Here is a 24,995-nt window from a genome sequence, read left to right as displayed (position 1 = left end):
TTGCTCTCTTCCTGTCGTGGTTCCTCGGTGACCGTCTTCCGGGACGGATGAGGTCTCCAGTGGTTCGAGTGACTGGACCGATGGTCGCCGCCATCTTGTCCCGTCATTGCGGCACTAAACCTGAATCAGTGGAGACCAGATGGAGATTTGAGGCGACGCAGGCTGACGGGAAGACAGATGAGCTGAAACATGTCAGGAAGCAAGAAGTCCAGGCCACAGCTCTGCAGTTAATACCGCAGCAACTCACCGGAGTATAAACATTTGTAATGAGGAAGCCTGAGCTGGTTAAGCCCTCATGGACGGCTTTATTTTAGGAATGTTGTGGCTGCAGAATGGTTAGGAAAAGTTTCTAACTTTAAATTTTAATATGTGACCGTCAGCTATAGATCGTTATGAACCTCCATGACTGGCATTTTAGCATCAAGCTAAATAAATGCTGTCATGTGCCTGAAACGTCACGTGTGTGGTCACAGTGCTGCCCTGCACACATCCACATGCTACTGTTCATTCACTGCCATAGCGCCACCTATTGGTAAGAGGAAGTTTAAGGAATCCTGGTTTTAAAACTGTACTGTAGAATTTTAACCACAAATCAAGTTCAATCATCAGTGTGTGGCTAATCTGCATAATACGTCTGGAGGCGTGGCTGGAGGCGTGGCTGAGCTCCAGATGAAGGGTTGATGACATCACAGGACATCATAAAGGAACTTTGTCTTAATGTGATTTCACTTCAACAGGAGATTCACTTTGAAAGAAGAAGCAGAAGAACGTACAGCTGTTTTCAGTTTTCTGTTTGTTAATAAGCTAATTTCTCCACTGTTCACGTATTGTGACGCTACAAAACGACTTGCTGACACTGAAGAGACAAGCTTCGGCTTCTTTAAATCATTTGTTTTACCGATTTTCACTCAGGTAATTATTGGCATTTCATAATCATTCAAATATCAAAATGTGCTGCTTTTTTCAAAAGACATTCTTACTATGTTGTAACTATTTAATATATTTTAGATTCTTTGAAATATTTTAACTCTACAATTTCTTTTCCCATGTAAATGGATGGGGAAAGTTTTTAATATTCTTCAGCCTATACCTCTTGAACACCCGAGTGTAGTATGGATTCAATCATGTAGCACCCGCGGCCCGTGCAAAGTCTGCGGATACACAATGTGGAGAGCGTGGAGGGGTTGACGGAGAAGAGCTGCACAGAGCAGCACCATGGTGCAGCCAAGCGGCCATTATTCACATCTCAAAACTAATCTCCTGACACCACAGTGTCCGAATATTCTAATAATCGGGTCCAGCCCAAGTATTTTGGCCAGACAACCACTCTAGCCTGTCAATTATTGGAGGGATGAAAGTTTGTCTGCTGGAGTCACCGCTCCTCCCATAGGGCTTTTCCACCAAAAAGAACCAGGTTCTAGTTCAGGGATGACGCCAGGGCCAGCATTATTAACTTGAAGGACTGACTTATTATCTTGTTCTCAATAACCCCGCCCCCAGCTGATAACGCATTAGATCTCGCTCTGGCCCCACTCTGGCCACGCTCTGGCCACGCTCTGGCCCCGCGCTGGCCACGCTCTGGCCACGCTCTGGCCACGCTCTGGTCACGCTCTGGCCACGCTCTGGCCACGCTCTGGCCCCGCGCTGGCCACGCTCTGGTCACGCTCTGGCCACGCTCTGGTCACGCTCTGGCCACGCTCTGGCCACGCTCTGGTCACGCTCTGGCCACGCTCTGGCCACGCTCTGGCCCCGCGCTGGCCACGCTCTGGCCACGCTCTGGTCACGCTCTGGCCCCGCGCTGGCCACGCTCTGGTCACGCTCTGGCCACGCTCTGGCGTGGGGCCAGCTTAGCACCCGTTTAACCCTTCCACTTCGGGGGCGGTGACGATTTTGATGTCACTGGAACCCGCGCCTTGCGGAGAGCATGGATTGGCTTTTATCAGTTTGCCAAAGAGTTGTTATGTTTGTGGATGTTCGATAAATGTCATTAAGAATGCAGACCTGAAGTTTTTCATTGTTCCCAAGGAGACGGGACGTCGAGAAATAGAACCGGACTGGAAGATGCCCATTAAATACCTGAAGACTCTCCTGACCCCTCAGGTAAGAGTCCGCCACTGCTCTATGGCGTCAAGTTAGTGCCTAAAACACAAGTGGTTAAAATCTATAATCACGCAGTAAGACCACTTTCTGTGCTCATTGTGACACCTGGTGTGACACCTCGTGTGACACCTCGTGTGACACCTCCTGTGACACCTCGTGTGACACCTCGTGTGACACCTCGTGTGACACCTCGTGTGACACCTCGTGTGACACCTCCTGTGACACCTCGTGTGACACCTCGTGTGACACCTCGTGTCAGGAGAATCAACACATCTGCTGACTAAAACAAACCCATTGTTCTGCCATAATAGTATTTTCACAGTTTAATCTCCCCAACATCTTCCCACACGCCACTGTCTCCATCATTTGTGTTTTCCACATACTCAGTGTGGGTTGAGGCTCCTTCCAACACCTCAGAATGGTGCTCATGTCCTCAGGCCACTTTTTAATATTCCAAAAATGTGTTTGTTTAACTGTGGTACCACGGTTCTGGTGACCTGGGAAGTTCACAATTCAACCATTTGCTCATACAATTTGCTCATACATACAAGTATTTCCAGAAGTGGCCTTTGCCCTGTAATTGAAATTATTTCTTGAGTCTGATATATGAAAGAAAACTGCCATTTTCCAATAAATCATCCTGATGTCTTTTCTAAGCCACTGAGCCCAGTAGACAGGGTGTCTGTCGAGCTTTATTTTTGCGTTATGCCATATGGATGCATATATTTGAGTATATTGAGAAATTTTACATCTCTTATGTACCTCCTGCCAAACTTTTTTTGAACGCTCTAGAATAGGATGGTTCATTTTATTTCCTCCATTTCTAAGCGTTCATGAAAGAAGCTCAATGGGTTTAAAGGTGGAGGTGAGCTGCTGCTCCCTCAGGACCCAGTCCAGCTCAGCACCAGCTTCATCCCAGTGTCCTGTAAGCTTGGACATCTCAGATGCAGCGCTGTAATATTTTATGTTTGCCAATGATAGACCCCTCCTTTTTTTGGGCTCACATAATTTGTCCAAACGAATTTGAGGTTTTTCCCGTCCCAAAGAAATTGTTCCATCATTCTATCATATCTCACTAATAATTGTTCTGGAATGGACGTGGAGATCGTCCCAGTTAGATTATTTATTTGTGGTGCCACAACCATTTTTATTGTATTTACTTTACCCCATAATGTTCCATGTAATTTACTCCAATTATCCAATTTAGCTTTTATTTTATTTTATACCCTTTTTATGTTAGTGGTCATAATTTTACTTACGTCTGGATCTAATTCTATACCTAAATATTTCATCCCCTTTGTAGGCATTTGAAATTAAAAGTAGATAGCTGATCATGTGAGCAAGTGTTGGACACTGGCACGGCTTCTGATTTGTGCCAAGTGATGCACTAACCAGATGCTTTAGAATATTCTTCAATAGTTTTTAGTAGAGCTGGCACCGAGCTGGCCGGATCCCGACTCAGGACTAAAACATCGTCTGCATAAAGAAATCCTTTTTATTCTCTGCCACCTCCAATGAGCCCTGTCGTTTCTGACTCTGCTCTCCTCAATGTGGCCAGTGGTTCCAAACTAATTGTGAAGAATAATGGGCTTAAACTGCACCCCTGTCTGGTTGACCTGGTTGTATTACTGTGAAACATCATCCCGTTGGTAAAGAATGCAGCGTTAGGGTTCCAATATAAGGCTTGTATCACCAAAGTCACATTTTGAAAGAGTTGCATATAAAAAGGCCCATTCTACCCTATCAAATGCTTGATGAGCATCGGGTGACACAGCTGAGACAGGGTGAGGGTTAGTTCTGTTCATCCAAATTAAATGTAAGAATCTCCTCATGTTATCGGCTGAAGATCTATGTTTTATAAATCCTACCTGGTCTTTATGGATCATTCTAAGTAAAAGCTGGTCCAATCTTAGTGCTCATGTCATGGATAATATCTTGCAATCAACATTTATTAGACTTCTGGGCCTATAATTAGCTGGGTCAGTTGAATCCTTATCTGTTTTTGGTGTCAGTGATATAATGGCCTGGTTCCAACGTTCTGGGAGTGAGCCATATAGAAATGCTTCCTGGAGAACCTCTGTGAGAAACGGACAAAGAACATCAGCATATTTCTTCTAATACTCCACCGGGAAGCCATCTATACCAGCTGACTTCCCAGCTTTACCCTTAATTCCAGTTCTAACTTCAGCTTCCGTTATGGGAGAATCCAAACTCTCCTTTCCTCTGGGGAAAGTTGTGGTCGCTCCACCTTCCCAAAGAAAGAACTCAAGTCTTCATCACTGGCTGAACTTGTGGACGTATACTCTTCTTCATAAAAGTCTTTGAAAACTTCATTCATTTTCTTAGTTGATGTAAAAAGTCTACGTGGTTCTTAATTGCTGTAATAGTGTTTGAATCCAGGCGTTCTAATCGTCTCGCTAATAATCGTCCAGTTTTTTCTCCAGTTTCATAAAAAATAGTTTTGAGCCTAAATAGAGAATTCACAGCCTTTTTATATATATTTCATGTAGCTCAAATTTTAGTTTACTAATTTTCCTGAAATCATCTTCATTGTATTGTTGAATTAGTTATTTCTCCAATTGAAGTATTTCTTTTTGCAATATTTGTACTTTTTCCTTATTTTCCTTTTTCTTCCACGAACTGTGAGTTCTCCATTTCCCCCTGACGAACGCTTTGAGTGGCTCCCAGACAGCAGCTCATCTTTCTGTTCATCCTCTAGATGTTCATCGTGCAGTAAACTTGTATTTAGTCTCCACCTTCCACCATTACCTTTAGCAGAGTGTAGATTTATCTGTAATCCAACCAGTGCATGGTCAGTTGTTGCTAGAACTCCTATATTACAGTCAACTACCACGTCAACAAGTGAGCCAGCAACCAAAAAGTAAACGCTTCGTGAATAGGAACTATGAGAGTGAGAATATAACGTATATTATCCTTCTTTGGGATGTATAAGTCTCAGAATATGTGTGAAACCCAGCTCCTCCTTTAACGAGGTTATCGCTGCTCTCTCTCTGGGGGAAGTGTCTATTCTGAATTTACTGCCGTCCAAAAGATCGTCTGAAGTTTGATTGAAATCTCCACCCATAATAATTTGACCATCTTTCTCCCCAATTTATTGTTGACCTCATTAAAAAAGGATGAGTTTTCCTCGTTTGGTGCGTATCTATTGCAAAGTACTACTTTAACTGCATTAATGAATGCTTCCACCACGAGGATCCGTCCATGAGAAACTTTAAATTGATTCAATACAGAAAAAGTAGTTTTATGTTGACAAGGATAAAAACCCCACAGCTCTTGCTTCATACTGAATAATGAAAGACATGACCGACCGGATCACTTTTCATTTTTAATGCTTCATCTTGGTTTCTAAAATGTGTTTCTTCTATATATGCAATGTCTGTGTTTTTACTTGAAAGATAAGTTAGTTTTTTTTGCGTTTTATCGGAGTGCTACAGCCATTAATATTCCATGTCACTATATTGATATGTCTGCTACTCATTACCTCCAAAGAGTGTATAGCTTCGCCTCCTTTTACCCTTGTTCATGACGTTGTCTCTCATTATAGCCTCACATATTAATGTCTTTTAACTGTCTTTCATGTTAATACATGCTTCATTTGACTTTATCTTAACATAAGCCTCGCCTATAAGAAAGAACAATTTATGTAGAATAAATATTAGGGATGTCCCGATCAGATTGGTAGATATCGGATCGGGGCCGATATTGGTGATTTGTGAGTGATCGGGAATCGGCAAATCCAGCCGATCAGCCCGCCGATCTAAAAAAAACAACAAACAAAAGACCTTTTTCCCATCAGCTGCCGTAAAGCAGCCCCGTGTGCGACCTGCAGTAAACTGAGTTGAGCAGCCTGAAGCCACTGAGAGGATCAACCAGCAGTCTGGAGGGAGTTTAAGGTGGATAACCAAACCAGTCCTGAGAGGTGGAGCACCAGAGCTTCACCACAGTCCTGAGAGGTGGAGCACCAGAGCTTCACCACAGTCCTGAGAGGTGGAGCACCAGAGCTTCGTTTAACACAACTAATCTGATAAGACATCTAAAAAGTAAACATGCGGTGGAGTACGCTCAGCAAAGACCATCATCCATGGAAAAAGGATGACGTAATGGCCCCCCTCCTCCCCCCACCGCGGTCCGCTACATCACCTAATAACCACAACGTCCCCTAATAACCACTACGTCCCCTAATAACCAGAACAATCAGGGACTAGAAGCTCGGGTGGAGCTGCAGAAGCTAGAAGCAGGCGGAGCGGGGCCATAGACCCATAAAACTAGAGTGATATTAGTGGTTTATGTGTTTATGTGCAGAAGTCTACTTCTAAATTTCTATGTGGTCTGTCTTCTTCTGTTTTTTTATTGTGTTTGGTGAGTCACAGCGCCCCTAAAGGCCTGGCATGTGTACTACATGTCCTGAAGCCTCGTGTTGAGCCGTGTTCATAGTGAGGTGTGGACGGATATGGTGAAACAAGAACCCAGAAGGTTCCTCTAGTTTGAAGGGAGACTGGGATATTCTGAATAAGTTCTTGAGAGTACTATGTTCAGAGTACTTTAGTCAAACAGATTTTACCACTTTGAAATGGAATGAAGTGTTTATAATTCACATTGAAATGTAAATGTTTAGTGACATTCAGGTCAAACCTCTCATACTGCTTTAAGGTAAACTGGAATTTAATACACAAAGAAGTTACATTGGAGCCTGAGAGTATTTATGTTTAAGATTTATTTATTTATTTTTATTATTGTATTTGCACTTTTGTAGGACTTATTTTCAACCCAACCAGTCAAAGACTCTTTGAAGTAGAACTGGGTTCTTCTGATTGGTTTTACTGAATACTGTATATGTTGTAGTTTTTAATACTTTATATGTTAGTCAATGATTCACTGGGTTTATTTTTTATTTTTTTTATTTGCCACAAAATGCAGGTGAAGTAGTTTAAGTTAACATAAATAAGAGAAACCAGACTGCAGAGTGTAACTGGGTTTTGTTGTTCTGACTGAATAAAGTTTAAATAAGTTCTTAAGTCGTTCTGAGAAGTATTTTGATTCAATAAGTGAGTTTTACAATAATTTCTAGGTAAACAAAGCTTCTGCCAATAGTGCTTTTAGCTTCAGACGTCTTAATTGCTCCAAAAATACACTATTGAGTATATTTGCAATAGCAATGTGAGTATCGGATCGGGAAAGTATTGGTATCGGCCGATACTCAATTCTGAAAAATCGGATCGGTATCGGGGGCCAAAAAGTTCGGTCGGGACGTCCCTAATAAATCTGATATTGTTTATTATAATAGAGATTGATTTATTGATTGTGTTTGTTGGAAAATACATGAGAAGAGGATCTTGAAAAAATAACCGCATGTTAAATCGCAATATTGAGGAAAAAAATCGCAATTAGATTATGTTCCAAAATCGTTCAGTTCTAATTTTGGCGATTTCTGCGAGGACTTCCATGTTACTGCTGCGGTTAGATTCACTGCTAGTGGGGCGAGCCTCCATGGTAGCTGAAGTCTTCAAGCGAGTTTGGACATACATTGTTCTTGATTCATCGTGTGAGTACTGTGTAGGAATACCTAAGGCATTAATTGAGCTTTTGTGGAGGGTTTATATCGTAGTTTAATCCATAAGAATTGTAGGCGGAGAAAGGGAGCGTATCTAAGGCCCAGCCATCCCCAGGTCCTCCTCATGTAACTCATGTTCTCGATGTTCTCGAGGTTCTCCATGTTCTCGAGGTTCTCAATGTTCTCGATGTTCTCTGAGTGGTGGGAGTGTGTGCTGGTTCTCCACAGGACCGAGCCTCCAGAGTGACATGCCTGGCCTGGGCCCCGAACAACACCAAGCTGGCCGTGTGCACCGCGGAGAGAGTGGTTCTGCTGTACGACGAGCACGGAAAACGCCGCGACAAGTTCTCCACCAAACCCCAGGACCCCAAGGTCAGAGAGTACCTGAGTACCACAGTAACTGAGTAACCAGTACCTGAGTACCTAAATACTCAAACAACCATGTACCCACGTAAATCAGGACCAAAGAACTCGAGTACGCAAATATCTTGGTACCCATGTACCCAAGTAACTTTGTATCCAAGTTACTGGTTACTCAAATATCTGGGTAACCAAGTACCCAAGTACCTTAATAGCCAAGTAACTGAGTAGTCAAATATCTGGGTAACCAAGTACCCAAGTACCTTAATAGCCAAGTAACTGAGTAGTCAAATATCTGGGTAACCAAGTATCCAAATAGCATAGTTCCAAAGTAAGTGAATACCACAGTAACTGAGTTCCTAAATATCCAGGTAACCAAGTACCCATGTAACTTAGTACCCAAATATCTGGGTAACTGTAACTTACAATAAATAAGGCTATGCTAAGCTAAGCTAATGTAAGCTAAAGACAACAACAAGCTAAGCTAGGATAAGTGAATGAAAAGCTACGCTAAGCTAAGCTAATGGTGAATGTACTTCAAGCTGAGCTCTGAGAAGCCATGGTCTCACGATGCTAATGCTAATGCTAATATTGTGATGTCAGTACGGGAAGGAGAGCTACGTGGTTAGCGACATGGTCTTCTCTCCGGACTCCACCAAGATCGCAGTCGGCCAATCGGACAACATCGTCTACGTTTACCGGATCGGAGAGGAATGGTAACGGAACACTTTATCACTCTAAACACTCTCACCCTGATCACTCTCAAAACACACTCTCACTCTCTCTGAACACTCTCTCTGATCACTCTCAAAACACACTCTCACTCTCTCTGAACACTCTCTCTGATCACTCTCAAAACACACTCTCACTCTCTGAACACTCTCTTTCTCTCTGAACACTGTCGAAACACACTCTCTCTCTTTCGCCAAACACTAAACACACTCTCTTACTCTCTCTAAACACTCTCACCCTGATCACTCTCAAAACACACTCTCACTCTCTGAACACACTCTCTCTCTCTTTCTCCAAACACTAAACACTCGCTCTCTTTCTCTCTCTAAACACACTCTCTCTTACTCTCTCTAAACACACTCTCTCTGATCACTCTCTCTCTCTCACTTCAGGGGCGACAAGAAAACCATCTGCAACAAATTTGTTCAGACGGTGAGTAAAGCCATGAGTAACTAAAGTAAGTAAAGTAACTAGTTTGTTTGAGTAATGTGATTGTTTCAGAGCGCCGTGACTCGCCTGCTGTGGCCGGCCGACGACACCATCGTGTTGGGATTGGTGAACGGGAAGGTGAGTCCGAACCGACGGGAGGAGGAAGTTTACTCAATGTTTTTCCAGCTTTTCTTGGCGCCCAGTTCACGGTACGCTTGTTTTTGAAACTGTTTCCAGGTTCGAGTGGCGAACACTCGGACCAACAAGTCCTCAACCCTCTACGCCACCGAGTCCTGCGTCGTGGCGCTAACATCCAAGTGAGTCCGACTCCTCATCACACGTCTCTTCTTACACCTAAACTATATCCCGGTATAACAGGATAGCACTTTGCTATCTCAGCTTGCTGACACCGGTTGCCGACAGTAACCTGTCCATCGTGCCTGTTTCTGCTGGTTGCCGTGGGTAACCTGTGCGTTGTTTCTCAGTGTTTCCGGTAAGGGCGTTCTATCCGGCCACGGCAACGGATCCATTGTGCGTTACTTCTTCGACGATGAAGGTTCCGGAGACTCTCAGGTAGGTGGCGGTCTTCACATCTGGACCGGAGCTGTTGGGTTGTGTATCACGGCGTGTGTCACGGTGTTTATGTGTCCCGGCCACAGGGCGAGCTGGCGGTCCACCCGTGTCCTCCCTGCACCCTGGCCTGGGCGGCGAACGGCGTGCTGGCGGCCGGCTGCGACAAGAAGGTGGTGGCGTACAGCCGGGACGGCAGCGTGCTGCAGACCTTCGACTACGGTCTGGACCCTCACCAGAGGGGCTTCAGCGCCGCCGCCACCGGGCCCAGCGGACAGTCGGTGGTGCTGGGAAGCTTCAACCGGTAGGTGCAACCACGGGGGGCAACGGGGTAATGGGTGCAACTGGTACTCACTTTGTGTGTGTGTGTGTGTGTGTGTGTGTGTGTGTGTGTGTGTGTGTGTGTGTGTGTGTGTGTGTGTGTGTGTGTGTGTGTGTGTGTGTGTGTGTGTGTGTGTGTGTGTGTGTGTGTGTGTGTGTGTGTGTGTGTGTGTGTGTGTGCAGGTTGAGAGTGTTAAACTGGAATCCCAGACGAGGACTGTGGGACCAAGACAAACCAAAGGAGATTGAAAACCTTTATTTTGTAACATGTTTGGAATGGAAGAAGGACGGATCAAGACTCTGTGTGGTGAAGACACACACACACACACACACACACACACACACACACACACACACACACACACACACACACACACACACACACACACACACACACACACACACACACACACACAAAAAAACATACTTTCCCACAGATACGAGTTTCACAGACCCTCACACACTACGTGTGTGTGTGTGTGTGTGTGTGTGTGTGTGTGTGTGTGTGTGTGTGTGTGTGTGTGTGTGTGTGTGTGTGTGTGTGTGTGTGTGTGTGTGTGTGTGTGTGTGTGTGTTCAGGGCACTAACTGTGGGGGCGTGGAGTTGTTCGATTGTTGCCTACGGAGAAACATCTACAAGAACAAGTTTGAGATGACATATGTCGACCTGAGTCAGGTACTGAACGCACACACACACACACACACACACACACACACACACACACACACACACACACACACACACACACACAAACACAACGGTTTTAGCAAACAAGCTAAAGAGCGTGCTCGCTGACAGTTAACAACTAGCCTTCATAGCGTTGCTAGTTAGCATGTTAGCTTTCTGATACCAAGGACCGAGATTTTATTTTTAAAGTTTTTATTTCGTTAAATTTAATTAATTTAATTTGTTTAATGCGTAATTAATTTTATTTTAAAGTAATTAAGAAATTATTTTATTTGCCACGCCCCCTCACAACAGGCCACGCCCCCTCAAGTAGCCACACGTCTGTGAAGCGGAGTTTTAACTTTTCAACTGCAGTTTATTTCTGTCCTCCAGCGCTTTCAGAAATCCATTCCTCTGAACTGTTCCAGTAATAAAAGAGAGTTCTGTCCGAGCGCCATGTTGGTCTGGTTTTAACTACAGGAGCTGAGTGATGCGTTCAGGTGCATCACGTAAGCCTGCACTCCGATATTTAAACGAGCTGCGGCGCTCATACAGTAGCGACGTTACAAGCTAAAGATGATTAAAATATGACTGATAGTCATCAGAGAGCTGGAATACATGAGCAGCACACGACAGAGCAGCAGGTTCAGCAGAGCAGCTCCTACACAGTTCAGCAGGACGGCTGGAACAGATGAAACTAATTGTTCAGCCAGAATCAGCTGGATGAAGGAAGTGATGTCGCTCTGTACGGCAGGGCCCGAACTGCTCTACCTCCTTCTTCTTCCTATGGAGGATGAATTAGTCTTTAGCTTCCAGACACCAGATCCATGTTTTATTTTGTTAGCTATCTTGAACTGCATCATCAGTATCGTTATACCGATACCGATAAGAAAAGGAAAAGGCAAAAAAAGTGTTCCGGTTGCAGGTGATCATCAGGAATCTGTCATCGGGGACTCGGGTCGTACTCAAGTCCTCCTACGGCTACGAGATCGAGGAGGTGAAGGTCATGGGGAAAGAGCGCTACCTGGTGGCTCACACGTCCAACACGCTGCTGCTGGGAGACATGCTGAACAACACACTGAGCGAGGTACACACACACACACACACACACACACACACACACACAGAGCGTGAAAACCCCCCAGAGAAAGATGGTTTGTGGTCGTGGTGCGATGGCGGCGTCCCTTCCTGACCCGGCTCTCCTCCCTCAGGTGGCGTGGCCCGGCTCCGGTGGAAACGAGAAGTTCTTCTTCGACAACGAAACGGTGAGTTGGAGAAAAGTTCTGAAAGGTTCCAGAGGATTGAATTGAACATTAAAAGGATTACCGTAAATGTCCCAACACAACAGCCCCCCCACCGCTTTTCTAAAGTTGTGGAGCACGAAAAAAGAACAAACCTCATTAGTCACTGTAATAACAATCCAACTTGGGAGTTTTATTTTGACAGTCACCGTAATAACAATCCAACTTGGGAGTTTTACTTTGACAGTCACCGTAATAACAATCCAACTTGGTGGTCTGTCTACTCTTTAAAAACTATTAAATGGAGCCTAAAAGTAGGCAGGGGTGTGAGAATGTTGAGGTTATCTGGAGGACGGGAACTAAACGCAGGTGTGGTGTTTTCAGGTGTGTATGATTTTCAACGCGGGCGAGCTCAGCCTGCTGGAGTACGGCAACAACGAGATCCTGGCCTCAGTCCGGACCGAGTTCATGAACCCGCACCTACTCAGGTACGTCAGATTCCACTGAGTCGTCCAAGCGAGCGCTGCACCAAGCCTGCTTCTGTAATGGACGAGTACTCACCTTTAGCTACTGGCCGATATAGAGTACTGATACCAGTACTAACCTTCAGCTACTGGCCGATAAAGAGTACTGATACCAGTACTAACCTTTACCAACTGGCCGATAAAGAGTACCAATACCAGAGTACCGATACCAGTACTCACCTTTACCAACTGGCCGATAAAGAGTACCAATACCAGAGTACCGATACCAGTACTCACCTTTAGCAACTGGCCGATAAAGAGTACTGATACCAGTACTAACCTTTACCAACTGGCCGATAAAGAGTACCAATACCAGAGTACCGATACCAGTTCTAACCTCTAGCTGCTGGCCGATACCAAGTAGCAACATGAGTACTAACCTTTAGCTGCTGGCCATTACCAGATATAACCTTTAGCTATCGGCCGATACCGCATAGCGATACCAGTACTACCCTTTAACTGCTGGCTGATAATGAGTACCAATACAAGTACCAACCTTTAGCTACTGGCTGATACCAAGTACTGATACCAGTACTAGCCTTTAGCTACTGGCTGAAAAAGATTACCGATACCAGTATTAACCTTTAGCTACTGGCCGATACCGCATTGTGATACCAGTACTATCCTTTACCTACTGGCCAATACTGAGTACTGATACCAGTTGTAACTTTTACCTACCGGCTGAAACTGCATAGCTATACCAGTATTGTGATACCAGCTAGTAACCATTAGCTACTGGCCGATAAAGAGTACCGATACCAGTACTAACCTTTAGTTACCACCCGATATCGAGTACCAGGACCAGTAGTAGCCTTTAGCTGCTGGCTGATACCAGTACTAACCTTTAGCTACTGGTAGATACAGCATAGTGATACCAGTACTAACCTTTAGCTACCAACAGATACCAAGTACCGAAATCAGTACTAACCTTTAGCTGCTGGCCGATACCAGTACTAACCTTTAGCTACTGGCCGATACCGTGTACCGATACGAGTACTAACCTGTCGTTACTGCGTGTCCAGCGTGCGACTGAACGAGAGGAAGCAGCGAGGAGTGGAAAACAACAAGAAACTGGCATATCTGATTGACTCGAAGACCATCGCTATCGGTAAGAACAGAAACCAGACCTGGACTCTTTAAACCAGACCTGGACTCTGACCCCGTGTCTGAGCCCTGACCTGGTCTCTCTGCTACCCCCCAGTGGATCTGTCCAGAGGCGTCAGCCTGGGAACCATCAGCCACGACTCCAAGGTGGACTGGCTGGAGCTGAACGAGACGGGACGCAAGCTGCTGTTCAGGGACCGGAAGCGAAGGGTAAGCCGTCCACGTTCAGACCACAAACCAGTTTAAAATCAGTTCCTGAAGCAGCCTGCAACCAGTCTAAGCTGCCCTTTGACCCGATGGTGTCTCCTCAGCTCCATCTGTACGACGTGGAGTCTTCCACCCGCACCACGGTGCTGAGCTTCTGCTCCTACGTCCAGTGGATCCCCGGCAGCGACGTGTTTCTGGCCCAGAACCGAGGGAACCTCCACGTCTGGTACAGCATCGACAGTCCAGAGAGCAGCACCATGATCCCCATCAAGGTGAGGCCCCGGTGGGGCAGCTCCAGTCTGAGTCCAGGTCTAGTCTGGTACCAGGACTGGAGCTAAGAGGACCTGGTCTGTCCTGGTCTGACAGGGTGAAATCGTGGACCTGCAGCGAGCCGACGGGAAGACGGTCGTCATGGTGACGGAGGGACTTCACACGGTGACGTACCAGCTGGACGAAGGTCTGATCGAGTTCGGAACGGCGGTGGACGACGGAGACTACTACAGGTTAGCATTAGCTCATGGCTACATGGGAGCATCGATTTCCTCCGTAGTGTGATGTCACTTTGTTCCACGGAGTGATGTCACTTTCTGTCTCTGCTGTTCACTTCCTTCCTGCGGTGACGTCATTTCCTGTCCCCCACAGAGCCGTTGCCTTCCTGGAGATGCTGGAAATGTCCCCGGAGACAGAGTCCATGTGGAAGATGCTGAGCCGGCTAGCTGTGGACGCTCGCCAGCTGCACATTGCACAAAGGTGACCTCTGACCCTTGACTAGCCGAAAGAGGTTTAATAAGGTTTGGGTAATAATGCTAACTGGCTAGCCGCCGCCATGTTTCTCCTTTTCTTCTTCTCTTGTTCTGCAGATGCTTCGAGGCGCTCGGCGACGTGGCCACGGTTCGATTCCTCCACCAGACCAAGCAGATCGCAGACAGAGTGGAACAGGAAATGGTGCGTTGGTGTAACTTTAGCTAACGGAGTTAGCATGATGCATGATGATGTTAGCTCCCAGAAAATAAAGTAAAAGAAGTTTTCTTCATTCATGCTTCCTGTGATAAAAACGTTTTCTCAGTTTAGGTTAAACAAACAAACAGAGTTATCTTAGCATACGTAGCTACCGAGCACAGTATTGCTGTATTTCAGTGTGATGGGAAGGCTAACTGGAGGCTACCTGAACTACAGGACTACAAACATGGCCGACTCTCCCAGTCGCCATCAGAACGACCTCACAGTTGTAGATGTGTTTGTGCAGGGAGGAGACGGGACAGAACACTACCGGGTCCGAGCCCGCCTGGCCTTGCTGGACCACAACTTCAAACTGGCCGAGATGCTCTACGTGGAGCAGGTGGGTCCACTTCCGGAGATCGTTAGCTTAGCATGGAGCTCAGACCCAGTAGGGCGATGTTAGCCTGAAAGCTTGTTGCAGGAAGTTATTGGTAACAGGAAGCTACGTAAAAGATCCTGTTAGCTAACAGTCAGTTAGCTAACAGGATAACAGAGTCAGGAATTTCACAAAGTTAGCCTGGAAGCTAAGCTATCTCTTGCTAACAGCAGTCTGTGGTGTCTTTGACCTTTGACCTTCTGCAGAACGCTCTGGATGAAGCGATCCAGATGTACCAGGAGCTCCACATGTGGGACCGCTGCATCGCTTTGGCAGAAGACAAGGTGACTGTCCTCTGACCTCTTTCCTGTAGGACAGTTAGCATGAAGCTAACAGCTGTCGTCTCAGGGACCGTTAGCATGAAGCTAACAGCTGTCATCTCAGGGACCGTTAGCATGAAGCTAACAGCTGTCGTCTCAGGGACAGCTAGCATGAAGCTAACAGCTGTCGTCTCAGGGACAGCTAGCATGAAGCTAACAGCTGTTGTCTCAGGGACCGTTAGCAAGAAGCTAACGGTTGTCTTTGTCTCAGGGCCACCCGGAGCTGGACGCCCTGCGGGAGTCGTACTACGACTGGCTCATTCGCACGGGTCAGGACGAGAAGGCGGGCGAACTGAAGGAGAGTCAGGGCGACGCCGCGGCCGCGCTCGCCCTCTACCTGCAGGCCGGACTCCCGACCAAGGCGGCGCGGCTCGCCATCAACAGGCCGCAGGTCGTCGGGGACGACGGCACGGTGAGACGTATCGCCGCCGCGCTCATTAGGGCGGGGCTCCACGAGAGGGTGAGGACCCAGCAGTGTGTGTGTGTGTGTGTGTGTGTGTGTTTGTGTGTGTTGTGTGTAACGTGTGTGTTTCAGACTGGAGATCTGTACGAGGCGTTCGGGGACCGTCGTCGAGCTCTGGAGTTTTTCTGTCGAGGCGGAGCGTTCCAGAAAGGTGAGGGAGCTTCCACACAGTTTCACTCACTGTCTGTACTCGAGTACTTTACCCGTCCTCACCCGCTCCCCCTCTCCCCAGCGGTGGAGCTGGCCCGCTCCTCCTTCCCCTCGCAGGTGGTGCAGCTGGAGGAGCAGTGGGGTGACCACCTGGTGCAGCAGAAGCAGACGGACGCCGCGATCAACCACTTCATCGAGGCCGGGTGAGGCTTAGGTCAGGCTGAGGTGAGGGTGGGGAGGGTGTAAACTCTACCCGTGAAACTAACCCCCCCCCCCCCCCCCCCCCCGCACCAGATGCTCTCTGAAGGCCATCGAGGCGGCCATCTTGGCTCACCAGTGGAAGAAGGCCACGCACATCCTGGAGGTGCAAGACGACCCGGCAGCCGCCAAATACTACCTGAAGATCGCTCATCACTACGCCGCCACGCAGGAGTACCAGGTAAGTGTGTGTTTGTGTGTGTGTGTGTGTGTGAGTGGTGGTGGGGGTTTGAACCTCCACTACAAGTCACATCACATAGAAATTCCACCTGAAGACACCGACCAAAGTGTGTGTGTGTGTGTGTGCGTGTGTGTGTGTGTGTTTTGTTCAGTTGGCGGAGCAGCTGTTTGTCAGAGTAGGTCATATCAAAGAAGCGATGGACATGTTGACAACAGCAGGACACTGGGAGGAAGCTCACAAGGTACACACACACACACGCACGCACACACGCACACACACACAGACAAGGACTTAACACAAAGATTTATTGTTTATGAATCTGAATTTAAGTGTGATGACTTTGTGTGTGTGTGTGTGTGTGTGTGTGTGTGTGTGTGTGTGTGTGTGTGTGTGTGTGTGTGTGTGTGTGTGTGTGTGTGTGTGTGTGTGTGTGTGTGTGTGTGTGTGTGTGTGTGTGTGTGTGTGTGTGTGTGTGTGTGTGTGTCAGCTGGCTGTCCGCTGTATGACTGAACAAGAAGTTGTAGATCTCTACATCAGCAGAGCTCAGGAGCTGCAGCGAGACGGAAAGTTCAGGGAGGCTGAGAGGTAAATCTTCATCCTCCTCCTCATTCTTTTCATCGTCCTCCAACTCCTCCTCCTCCTCTCACTGCTCCTCCTTTCTGCTCCTCCTGCAGGTTGTTCTCCATGGTGCAGCAGTCACATTTGTCCATCGGGATGTACGAGGAGCTCCGGATGTTCGATGACGTCATCCGCCTGGTGGCCCAACACCACCCGGAACGACTGAAGGAGACACACCTCCACCTGGCTATGGTCCTGCCCACTCACACTGCTCCACCTACCCTCACACTGCTACACCCACTCACACTGCTCCACCTACCCACACACTCCTCCGCCCACTCACACTGCTCCACGTACCCTCACACTTCTCCGCCCACTCACACTGCTCCACCCACTCACACCACTAACCTGTGTTAGCACTTTGCTAAACCTGACGGTGCGTTTTGTTTTCCTACAGGAGCTGGTGGCTGAGTCCAGGTTCTCATTGGCCGAGTATCACTTCCTGGAAGTCGACGAGTGGAAAGCTGCGATCAACATGTACCGAGCTAATGGCATGTGGGAGGACGCCCACAGGGTACGTACACTAACCTGCCCCGACCCTACAGCGTACGTACACTAACCAGCCCCGACCCTACAGCGTACGTACGCTAACCTGCCCCGACCCTACAGCGTACGTACGCTAACCTGTCCCGACCCTACAGCGTACATACGCTAACCTGTCCCGACCCTACAGCGTACGTACACTAACCAGCCCCGACCCTACAGCGTACGTACATTAACATGCCCTGACCCTACAGGGTACGTACGCTAACCTGCCCCGACCCTACAGCGTACGTACGTTAACCTGCCCTGACCCCACAGGGTACGTACACTAACCAGCCCTGACCCTACAGCGTACATACGCTAACCAGCCCCGACCCTACAGCGTACGTACACTAACCTTCCCCGACCCTACAGCGTACGTACGTTAACATGCCCTGACCCTACAGGGTATGTACGCTAACCAGCCCCGACCCTACAGCGTACGTACACTAACCAGCCCCGACCCCACAGCGTACGTACGTTAACCTGCCCTGACCCCACAGGGTACGTACGCTAACCTGTCCCGACCCTACAGCGTACGTACACTAACCAGCCCCGACCCTACAGCGTACGTACATTAACATGCCCTGACCCTACAGGGTACGTACGCTAACCTGCCCCGACCCTACAGCGTACGTACGTTAACCTGCCCTGACCCCACAGGGTACGTACACTAACCAGCCCTGACCCTACAGCGTACATACGCTAACCAGCCCCGACCCTACAGCGTACGTACACTAACCTTCCCCGACCCTACAGCGTACGTACGTTAACATGCCCTGACCCTACAGGGTATGTACGCTAACCAGCCCCGACCCTACAGCGTACGTACGTTATCCTGCCCTGACCCAACAGGGTACGTACGCTAACCTACCCTGACCCTACAGGGTATGTACGCTAACCTGCCTCGACCCTACAGCGTACGTACGCTAACCTGCCCCGACCCTACAGCGTACGTATGCTAACCTGCCCTGACCCTACAGCGTACGTACACTAACCTGCCCCGACCCAACAGCGTACACATGCTAACCTGCTCGACCCTACAGGGTACGTAGGCTAACTTGCCCCAACACTACAGGGTACAAAGGCCAAGTTGGCCTGACCCTACAGGGTACTCACGCTAATCCTTTGCTTAAAGTTAGGTGGCTACATGTTTAGCATTAGCTGGTGGCTACATGATTAGCATTAGCTGGTGGCTACTTGTGTAGCATTAGCTGGTGGCTACATGTTTGGCTTTAGCTGGTGGTTACAGGTTTAGCATTAGCTCGTAGGTTTTTGTGTAGCATTAGCTGGTGGCTACATGTTTGGTTAGTGTTGGCGTTAGAATCGTTGAAGTTTCCGGTGGGATGGAACAAACACAAACGCGACAAGGCTATTGCTAACTACTCGCTAAATCCCTGCTCCCTGTGTGTGTGTGTGTGTGTGTCAGGTGGCTAAGGCTCATGGCAGCGACGGCTCCCAGCGGCAGGTCGTCTACATGTGGGCTCGCAGTCTGGGAGGAGAAGCCGCCGTCAAGCTGCTGAACAAGTTTGGTCTGCTGGAGTTCGCAATCAAAACGGCGTCCAATAACCCGTGAGTGTGTGTGTGTGCGTGTGTGTGTGTGTGTCGCAGAGTTGTACGTCTCCTCCTCATGAGGTTACGATGTCCTAAAGTTGTACGTCTCCTCCTCATGAGGTTACGATGTCCTAAAGTCGTACGTCTCCTCCTCATGAGGTTACGATGTCCTAAAGTCGTACGTCTCCTCTTCAGACGCTTTGACTTTGACTTCGCCTTCGACTTGGCTCGGCTGTCGTGTAAAGAGAAGATCCCGGAGATCCACCTGAAACGCGCCTCGTGTCTGGAAGATGAGGTATACACACACACACACACACACACACACACACACACACACACACACACACACACACACACACACACACACACACACACACACACACACACACACACACACACACACACACACAGTGGACTCAGGTGGACCATGAAGTTCTGCCCCCTTGTGTTCTTCCAGGGGAAGTTTCCAGAAGCAGAGTCGGAGTTCATCAAAGGAGGGAAACCCAAAGAAGCAGTTTTAATGTGAGTCACCCATCAGACCTCCAGCAGCTCATCTTCATCATGACGCTGATGAAGATGGCTAATGCTAATGCTATCTCCCTGTGGGAACCGTTCAGGTACATGCACGTCTCGGACTGGGCCAACGCTCAGCGGGTGGCTGAAGTCCACGACCTGGACGGCGTGCCGGAGGTCCTGCTAGGCCAGGCCAAGGTCTGCCTCCAGCAGAAGGACTTCCAGAAGGCCGAGGCCTTCCTGCTCCGAGCCCAGAAGCCCGAGCTGGCCGTCAAGTTCTACAAGGTGAGTCCAGAGCCGGAACCACCGGCAGAACCTCCACTGCGTCATTCTTCACCGCCAACTCGGTTCTGTCCGCAGGAGGCCAACATGTGGAGCGACGCCATGAGAGTCTGCAAGGAATACCTGCCCAAAAAGCTCTGGGCCCTGCAGGAGGAGTACGACCAGGAGGTGTTCAAGAGGGGCACCAGGTGAGTCCACAGGTCCTCAGATCCTTAGGTCCACAAGTTCAGAAGTCCACAGGTCCACAAGTCCTCAGGTTCACAAGTTCAGAAGTCCACAATTCCTCAGGTCCACAAGTCCTCAGGTCCACAAGTCCTCAGGTCCACAAGTCCTCAGGTCCAGAAGTCTCCAGAAGTCTCCAGAAGTCTCTAGAAGTCATGCAATACTGTGTATTTTTCACGATGTTCCGCGATGCTGTTTTATTGGAAATCACATGACTGAGGAGAGAACTTCTCTTTATTCTCTTTGTGTGTGTGTCTGTCTGTCTGTGTCCAGGTGTGTGGACGACCTCCTGCACCAGGCCCAGCAGTGGGAACAGTCCTCTGAGTTTTCCCGAGCAGTGGACTGCTACCTGAAGGTGAAGGACGACGTGCACCCTGCTGTGATGGAGAAGTCCTGTATGAAGGTGAAGATAGTTTCATGTTGGTCCACTAGTTGGCGCTGTTGTTAGTTTTAGTACTGAAAGCACACACACACACACACACACACACACACACACACACACACACACACACACACACAACGCACACACACACACACACACACACACACACACACAAAAACAATGTTTACATTCCAGTGGACAGACCACCAAGTTGGATTGTTATTATGGTGACTGTCAAAATAAAACTACCAAGTTGGATTGTTATTATGGTGACTGTCAAAATAAAACTACCAAGTTGGATTGTTATTATGGTGACTGTCAAAATAAAAGTACCAAGTCCCAGGAGAATATGGACGGGGAGTCATGACACCATGGAGGAAACGTTCTGATTGGCTCTACTGAGCATGTGCAGAACTACTAGTTATATCAGGACCAGGAGCAGCGTTTCAAAAAGTTGCCTTTTCACCTCGTTTCCAAAAAGTTGTGTCTTCAGTTTCTCCGAGCTCCATTGTCGTGTAAATACAAAAATGTGTTATTCCTGTTCTTATTCTTATTCTTATTGTTGTTATGATCATTATTATTATTATTATTATGATGATGATGATTATTATTATTATTATTGTCGTTACCATGGAAACGAAGCCCTGACTTCCTTTGTGGAAAGAAAACTACGAGTGTGTTCATCTGCCTTTGATGAGGTGCAGTGTTCACGCAGTCTTCTTCCCCTCTGTGTGTGTGTGTGTGTGTGTGTGTGTGTGTGTGTGTGTGTGTGTGTGTGTGTGTGTGTGTGTGTGTGTGTGTGTGTGTGTGTGTGTGTGTGTGTGTGTGTGTGTGTGTGTGTGTGTGTGTGTGTGTAGGCTGGTGAGCTGGCCATCAAGTTCCTGAGTGCAGAGCGAGCGGTGGAGGTGATCCATGTGGTCGGACCTCGACTCACACAACTCAGGAACTTCAACGCTGTGAGTGGAAACACACACACACACACACACACACACACACACACACACACACACACACACACACACACACACACACACACACACACACACACACACACGTCGTGTATCTGCGTGACTCTGCCCTGCTTCCTGTCTGAAGGCTGCCGAGCTCTACTTGAACCTGGATTTGATCAAGGAGGCCATTGACGTCTTCATCGAGGGAGAGGAGTGGAACAAGGCCAAGATTGTCGCCAAGCAACTGGAGCCCAGGTTAAACACACACACACACACACACACACACACAGAGATCAGACTTTCTGTGTCGACCTTGGGGACAATGGGTGCTTCCTAATGGTCCCTCCTATTTCCTTTCCCATCCACTTTTCCTTAACTCTGTGGATGGTGTTACGGGGTTAAGGAAAGGTGTCAGGATACTTCCTAAAGGAGTTAGGAAAGGTGTTCGGAGGCTTCCTAAAGGAGTTAGTGAAAGGTGTTAGGAGGCTTCCTAAAGGAGTTAGGAAAGGTGTTAGGAGGATTCCTAAAGGAGATAGGTAAGGTGTTAGGAGGCTTCCTGAAGGAGTTAGGAAAGGTGTTAGGAGGCTTCCTAAAGGAGTTAAGGAAAGGTGTTAGGAGGCTTCCTAAAGGAGATAGGAAAGGTGTTAGGAGGCTTCCTAAAGGAGTTAGTGAAAGGTGTTAGGAGGCTTCCTAAAGGAGTTAAGGAAAGGTGTTAGGAGGCTTCCTAAAGGAGTTAAGGAAAGGTGTTAGGAGGATTCCTAAAGGAGATAGGTAAGGTGTTAGGAGGCTTCCTGAAGGAGTTAGGAAAGGTGTTAGGAGGCTTCCTAAAGGAGTTAAGGAAAGGTGTTAGGAGGCTTCCTAAAGGAGATAGGAAAGGTGTTAGGAGGCTTCCTAAAGGAGTTAGGAAAGGTGTTAGGAGGCTTCCTAAAGGAGTTAGGAAAGGTGTTAGGAGGCTTCCTAAAGGAGTTAAGGAAAGGTGTTAGGAGGCTTCCTAAAGGAGTTAAGGAAAGGTGTTAGGAGGCTTCCTAAAGGAGTAAGGAAAGGCGATCACATTGTTTTGACAGTCTACAGACAGACACTTCCACTAGGTGACATAATAATAATCCGACGTTGGCGAAGGTTAAGCCCCGTTTCCACCGCACAGAAAGTGCAGGAATGGAGTGGTATGGTCCGGTACGGTTCAGGTTTCCGCCACCACAATTTGGGATTTTACGGAAATAACCGCTCCAAAGGTTGACTCTGATGTCACTTTACCGGGCGGCGTTCTCTCTCTCAGAACCAACACGGACGTTACAGCTGCAGCTCTGTGGCTGCAAAGAAAAGTTAACAAAATAACTAGTGCAAAGTGGATGTAAAGGAGGTTCTAAAGGACGCATCAGTGGTTCCTAGGCTAAAGGAGGTTCTAAAGGCAGCATCAGTGTTTCCTAAGCTAAAGGAGGTTCTAAAGGAAGCATCAGTGGTTCCTAGGCTAAAGGAGGTTCTAAAGGAAGCATCAGTGGTTCCTAGGCTAAAGGAGGTTCTAAAGGAAGCATCAGTGGTTCCTAGGCTAAAGGAGGTCCTAAAGGAAGCATCAGTGGTTCCTAGGCTAAAGGAGGTTCTAAAGGAAGCATCAGTGGTTCCTAGGCTACAGGAGGTTCTAAGGGAAGCATCAGTGGTTCCTAGGCTAAAGGAGGTTCTAAAGGCAGCATCAGTGGTTCCTAGGCTAAAGGAGGTTCTAAAGGCAGCATCAGTGGTTCCTAAGCTAAAGGAGGTTCTAAAGGCAGCATCAGTGGTTCCTAAGCTAAAGGAGGTTCTAAAGGAAGCATCAGTGGTTCCTAGGCTAATGGAGGTTCTAAAGGAAGCATTGAGCCTCCGTTCCTTAGTTTAGTGAGAATTCCAACACTCCTTATCATGGCCGCCACTTAAACATTTCTGGTATTAAGGAGAAGTGGATAGGAAAGGAGATATGAGGGACTATTAGGAGATAGGAGGGACTATTAGGATGCACCCCTTGTCACACAGGTGGTGTTCCTCAGGGTTCAGTTTTGGGTCCTCTCCTGTGGTGTTCCACACGTTGCTGGATCTCTTTGTCTTCAGGTACGAGGACTACGTGGACCACAAGTACAAAGAACACCTGAAGAGCCAGGGAAGGGTGGAGTCTGTGAGTACACACACACACACACACACACACACACACACACACACACACACACACACACACACACACACACACACACACACACACACACACACACACACACTTCAACCAATTGAAACCTTTGGATGAAGTTAGTTCGTTGGAGGAAGATTCTCTATAATCGGGATTATCTGAGGTGTGTGTGTGTGTGTGTGTGTGTGTGTGTGTGTGTGTGTGTGTGTGTGTGTGTGTTACAGCTGGTGGCGCTGGACGTCATGGCCGCTCTGGACTTGTTCGTTGAGAGAGGACAGTGGGACAAATGTATGGAGACGGCGTCGAAACAGGTTTGATTCCCTTCAGCTCCTCAGAGCATCTTTCCACTGTCCCACCAGCGGGGGCGCTACCGATGGTGGTCCTCTCCTGGTTCTGGTTCTGGTTGTAACTTGGTTCCTGTGTCATGACAGAACTTAAAGATCCTCCATAAGTACGTGGCTCTGTACGCGACACACCTGATCAAGGAGGCGGAGCCTGTGAAGGCTCTACAGCTCTACACCCAGTACGGAGCTCCGCCCGCTCCACAGGTACACACACACACACACACACACACACCTGTCTGTTTGTCTGAATAATGAGGAGGAGGAGGAGGAGGATGAAGATTAAACTTGTGGTTTCTCTCAGAACTTTAACATCTACAAGCGTCTCTTCCTGGATCTCATTAACCTCCCAGAATGCAACGGGGCTCACAACTACAACACGTGGGCTGAGCTGCGCAACTTCCTGCTGCAACTGGTAACACACACACACACACACACACACACACACACACACACACACACACACACACACACACACACACACACACACGTTATTTATTACATTTTACTTTATTTTGGTGTTTTTATTATTATTGTGTGTGTGTGTGTGTGTGTGTGTGTGTGTGTGTGTGTGTGTGTGTGTGTGTGTGTGTGTGTGTGTGTGTGTGTGTGTGTGTGTGTGTGTGTGTGTGTGTGTGTGTGTGTGTGTCTCTCCAGTGTCAGAACCTGTCCAGGTCAGCCCAGGTGAACTCTCCGGCCCACGAGGAGTTTGAACAGATGCTGCTGATCGCTCATTACTGCGCCACCAGATCAGCAGCGAGAGGAGTGGAACAGCTGGTAACACACACACACACACACACACACACACACACACACACACACACACACACACACACACACACACACACACACACAGAGTAACTAATCTGATCTGACCCGGTGTGTCTCA

The 24,995-nt window shown here is 47.9% G+C and overlaps 1 protein-coding gene across 1 annotated transcript in view; it reads left to right on the top strand.

Annotated features, from left to right (window-relative positions):
• Positions 1-2,061: 2,061 nt before the first annotated feature.
• Positions 2,062-24,995, top strand: part of LOC308126560 (intraflagellar transport protein 172 homolog) — a gene marked incomplete at both ends in the record, with an annotated part of 24,697 nt that continues 1,763 nt past the window's right edge. The window contains 42 exons of the mRNA XM_080491061.1: positions 2,062-2,100; positions 7,901-8,044; positions 8,636-8,748; positions 9,157-9,196; positions 9,266-9,331; positions 9,431-9,510; positions 9,679-9,766; positions 9,853-10,067; positions 10,268-10,391; positions 10,664-10,759; positions 11,676-11,837; positions 11,962-12,015; positions 12,376-12,479; positions 13,538-13,623; positions 13,717-13,829; positions 13,931-14,098; positions 14,193-14,329; positions 14,469-14,576; positions 14,687-14,771; positions 15,073-15,165; positions 15,408-15,485; positions 15,733-15,981; positions 16,057-16,135; positions 16,217-16,337; positions 16,429-16,573; positions 16,725-16,814; positions 17,061-17,158; positions 17,248-17,383; positions 17,589-17,705; positions 19,143-19,285; positions 19,463-19,562; positions 19,725-19,789; positions 19,885-20,065; positions 20,141-20,250; positions 20,558-20,687; positions 21,524-21,622; positions 21,762-21,871; positions 23,693-23,756; positions 23,990-24,076; positions 24,197-24,313; positions 24,411-24,521; positions 24,764-24,883. Coding sequence (XP_080347187.1) covers positions 2,062-2,100; positions 7,901-8,044; positions 8,636-8,748; positions 9,157-9,196; positions 9,266-9,331; positions 9,431-9,510; positions 9,679-9,766; positions 9,853-10,067; positions 10,268-10,391; positions 10,664-10,759; positions 11,676-11,837; positions 11,962-12,015; positions 12,376-12,479; positions 13,538-13,623; positions 13,717-13,829; positions 13,931-14,098; positions 14,193-14,329; positions 14,469-14,576; positions 14,687-14,771; positions 15,073-15,165; positions 15,408-15,485; positions 15,733-15,981; positions 16,057-16,135; positions 16,217-16,337; positions 16,429-16,573; positions 16,725-16,814; positions 17,061-17,158; positions 17,248-17,383; positions 17,589-17,705; positions 19,143-19,285; positions 19,463-19,562; positions 19,725-19,789; positions 19,885-20,065; positions 20,141-20,250; positions 20,558-20,687; positions 21,524-21,622; positions 21,762-21,871; positions 23,693-23,756; positions 23,990-24,076; positions 24,197-24,313; positions 24,411-24,521; positions 24,764-24,883 — 4,665 coding nt within the window. The remainder of the gene's footprint in view (positions 2,101-7,900; positions 8,045-8,635; positions 8,749-9,156; positions 9,197-9,265; positions 9,332-9,430; positions 9,511-9,678; positions 9,767-9,852; positions 10,068-10,267; positions 10,392-10,663; positions 10,760-11,675; positions 11,838-11,961; positions 12,016-12,375; positions 12,480-13,537; positions 13,624-13,716; positions 13,830-13,930; positions 14,099-14,192; positions 14,330-14,468; positions 14,577-14,686; positions 14,772-15,072; positions 15,166-15,407; positions 15,486-15,732; positions 15,982-16,056; positions 16,136-16,216; positions 16,338-16,428; positions 16,574-16,724; positions 16,815-17,060; positions 17,159-17,247; positions 17,384-17,588; positions 17,706-19,142; positions 19,286-19,462; positions 19,563-19,724; positions 19,790-19,884; positions 20,066-20,140; positions 20,251-20,557; positions 20,688-21,523; positions 21,623-21,761; positions 21,872-23,692; positions 23,757-23,989; positions 24,077-24,196; positions 24,314-24,410; positions 24,522-24,763; positions 24,884-24,995) is intronic.

This window comes from Lipophrys pholis, assembly GCF_963383615.2.
Source record: "Lipophrys pholis genome assembly, chromosome: 21".
NCBI classification, from domain to species: Eukaryota; Metazoa; Chordata; class Actinopteri; order Blenniiformes; family Blenniidae; genus Lipophrys; species Lipophrys pholis.
The sequence above is the reverse complement of the archived record's forward strand: the minus strand, read 5'-3'. Positions and strand labels throughout refer to the sequence as shown.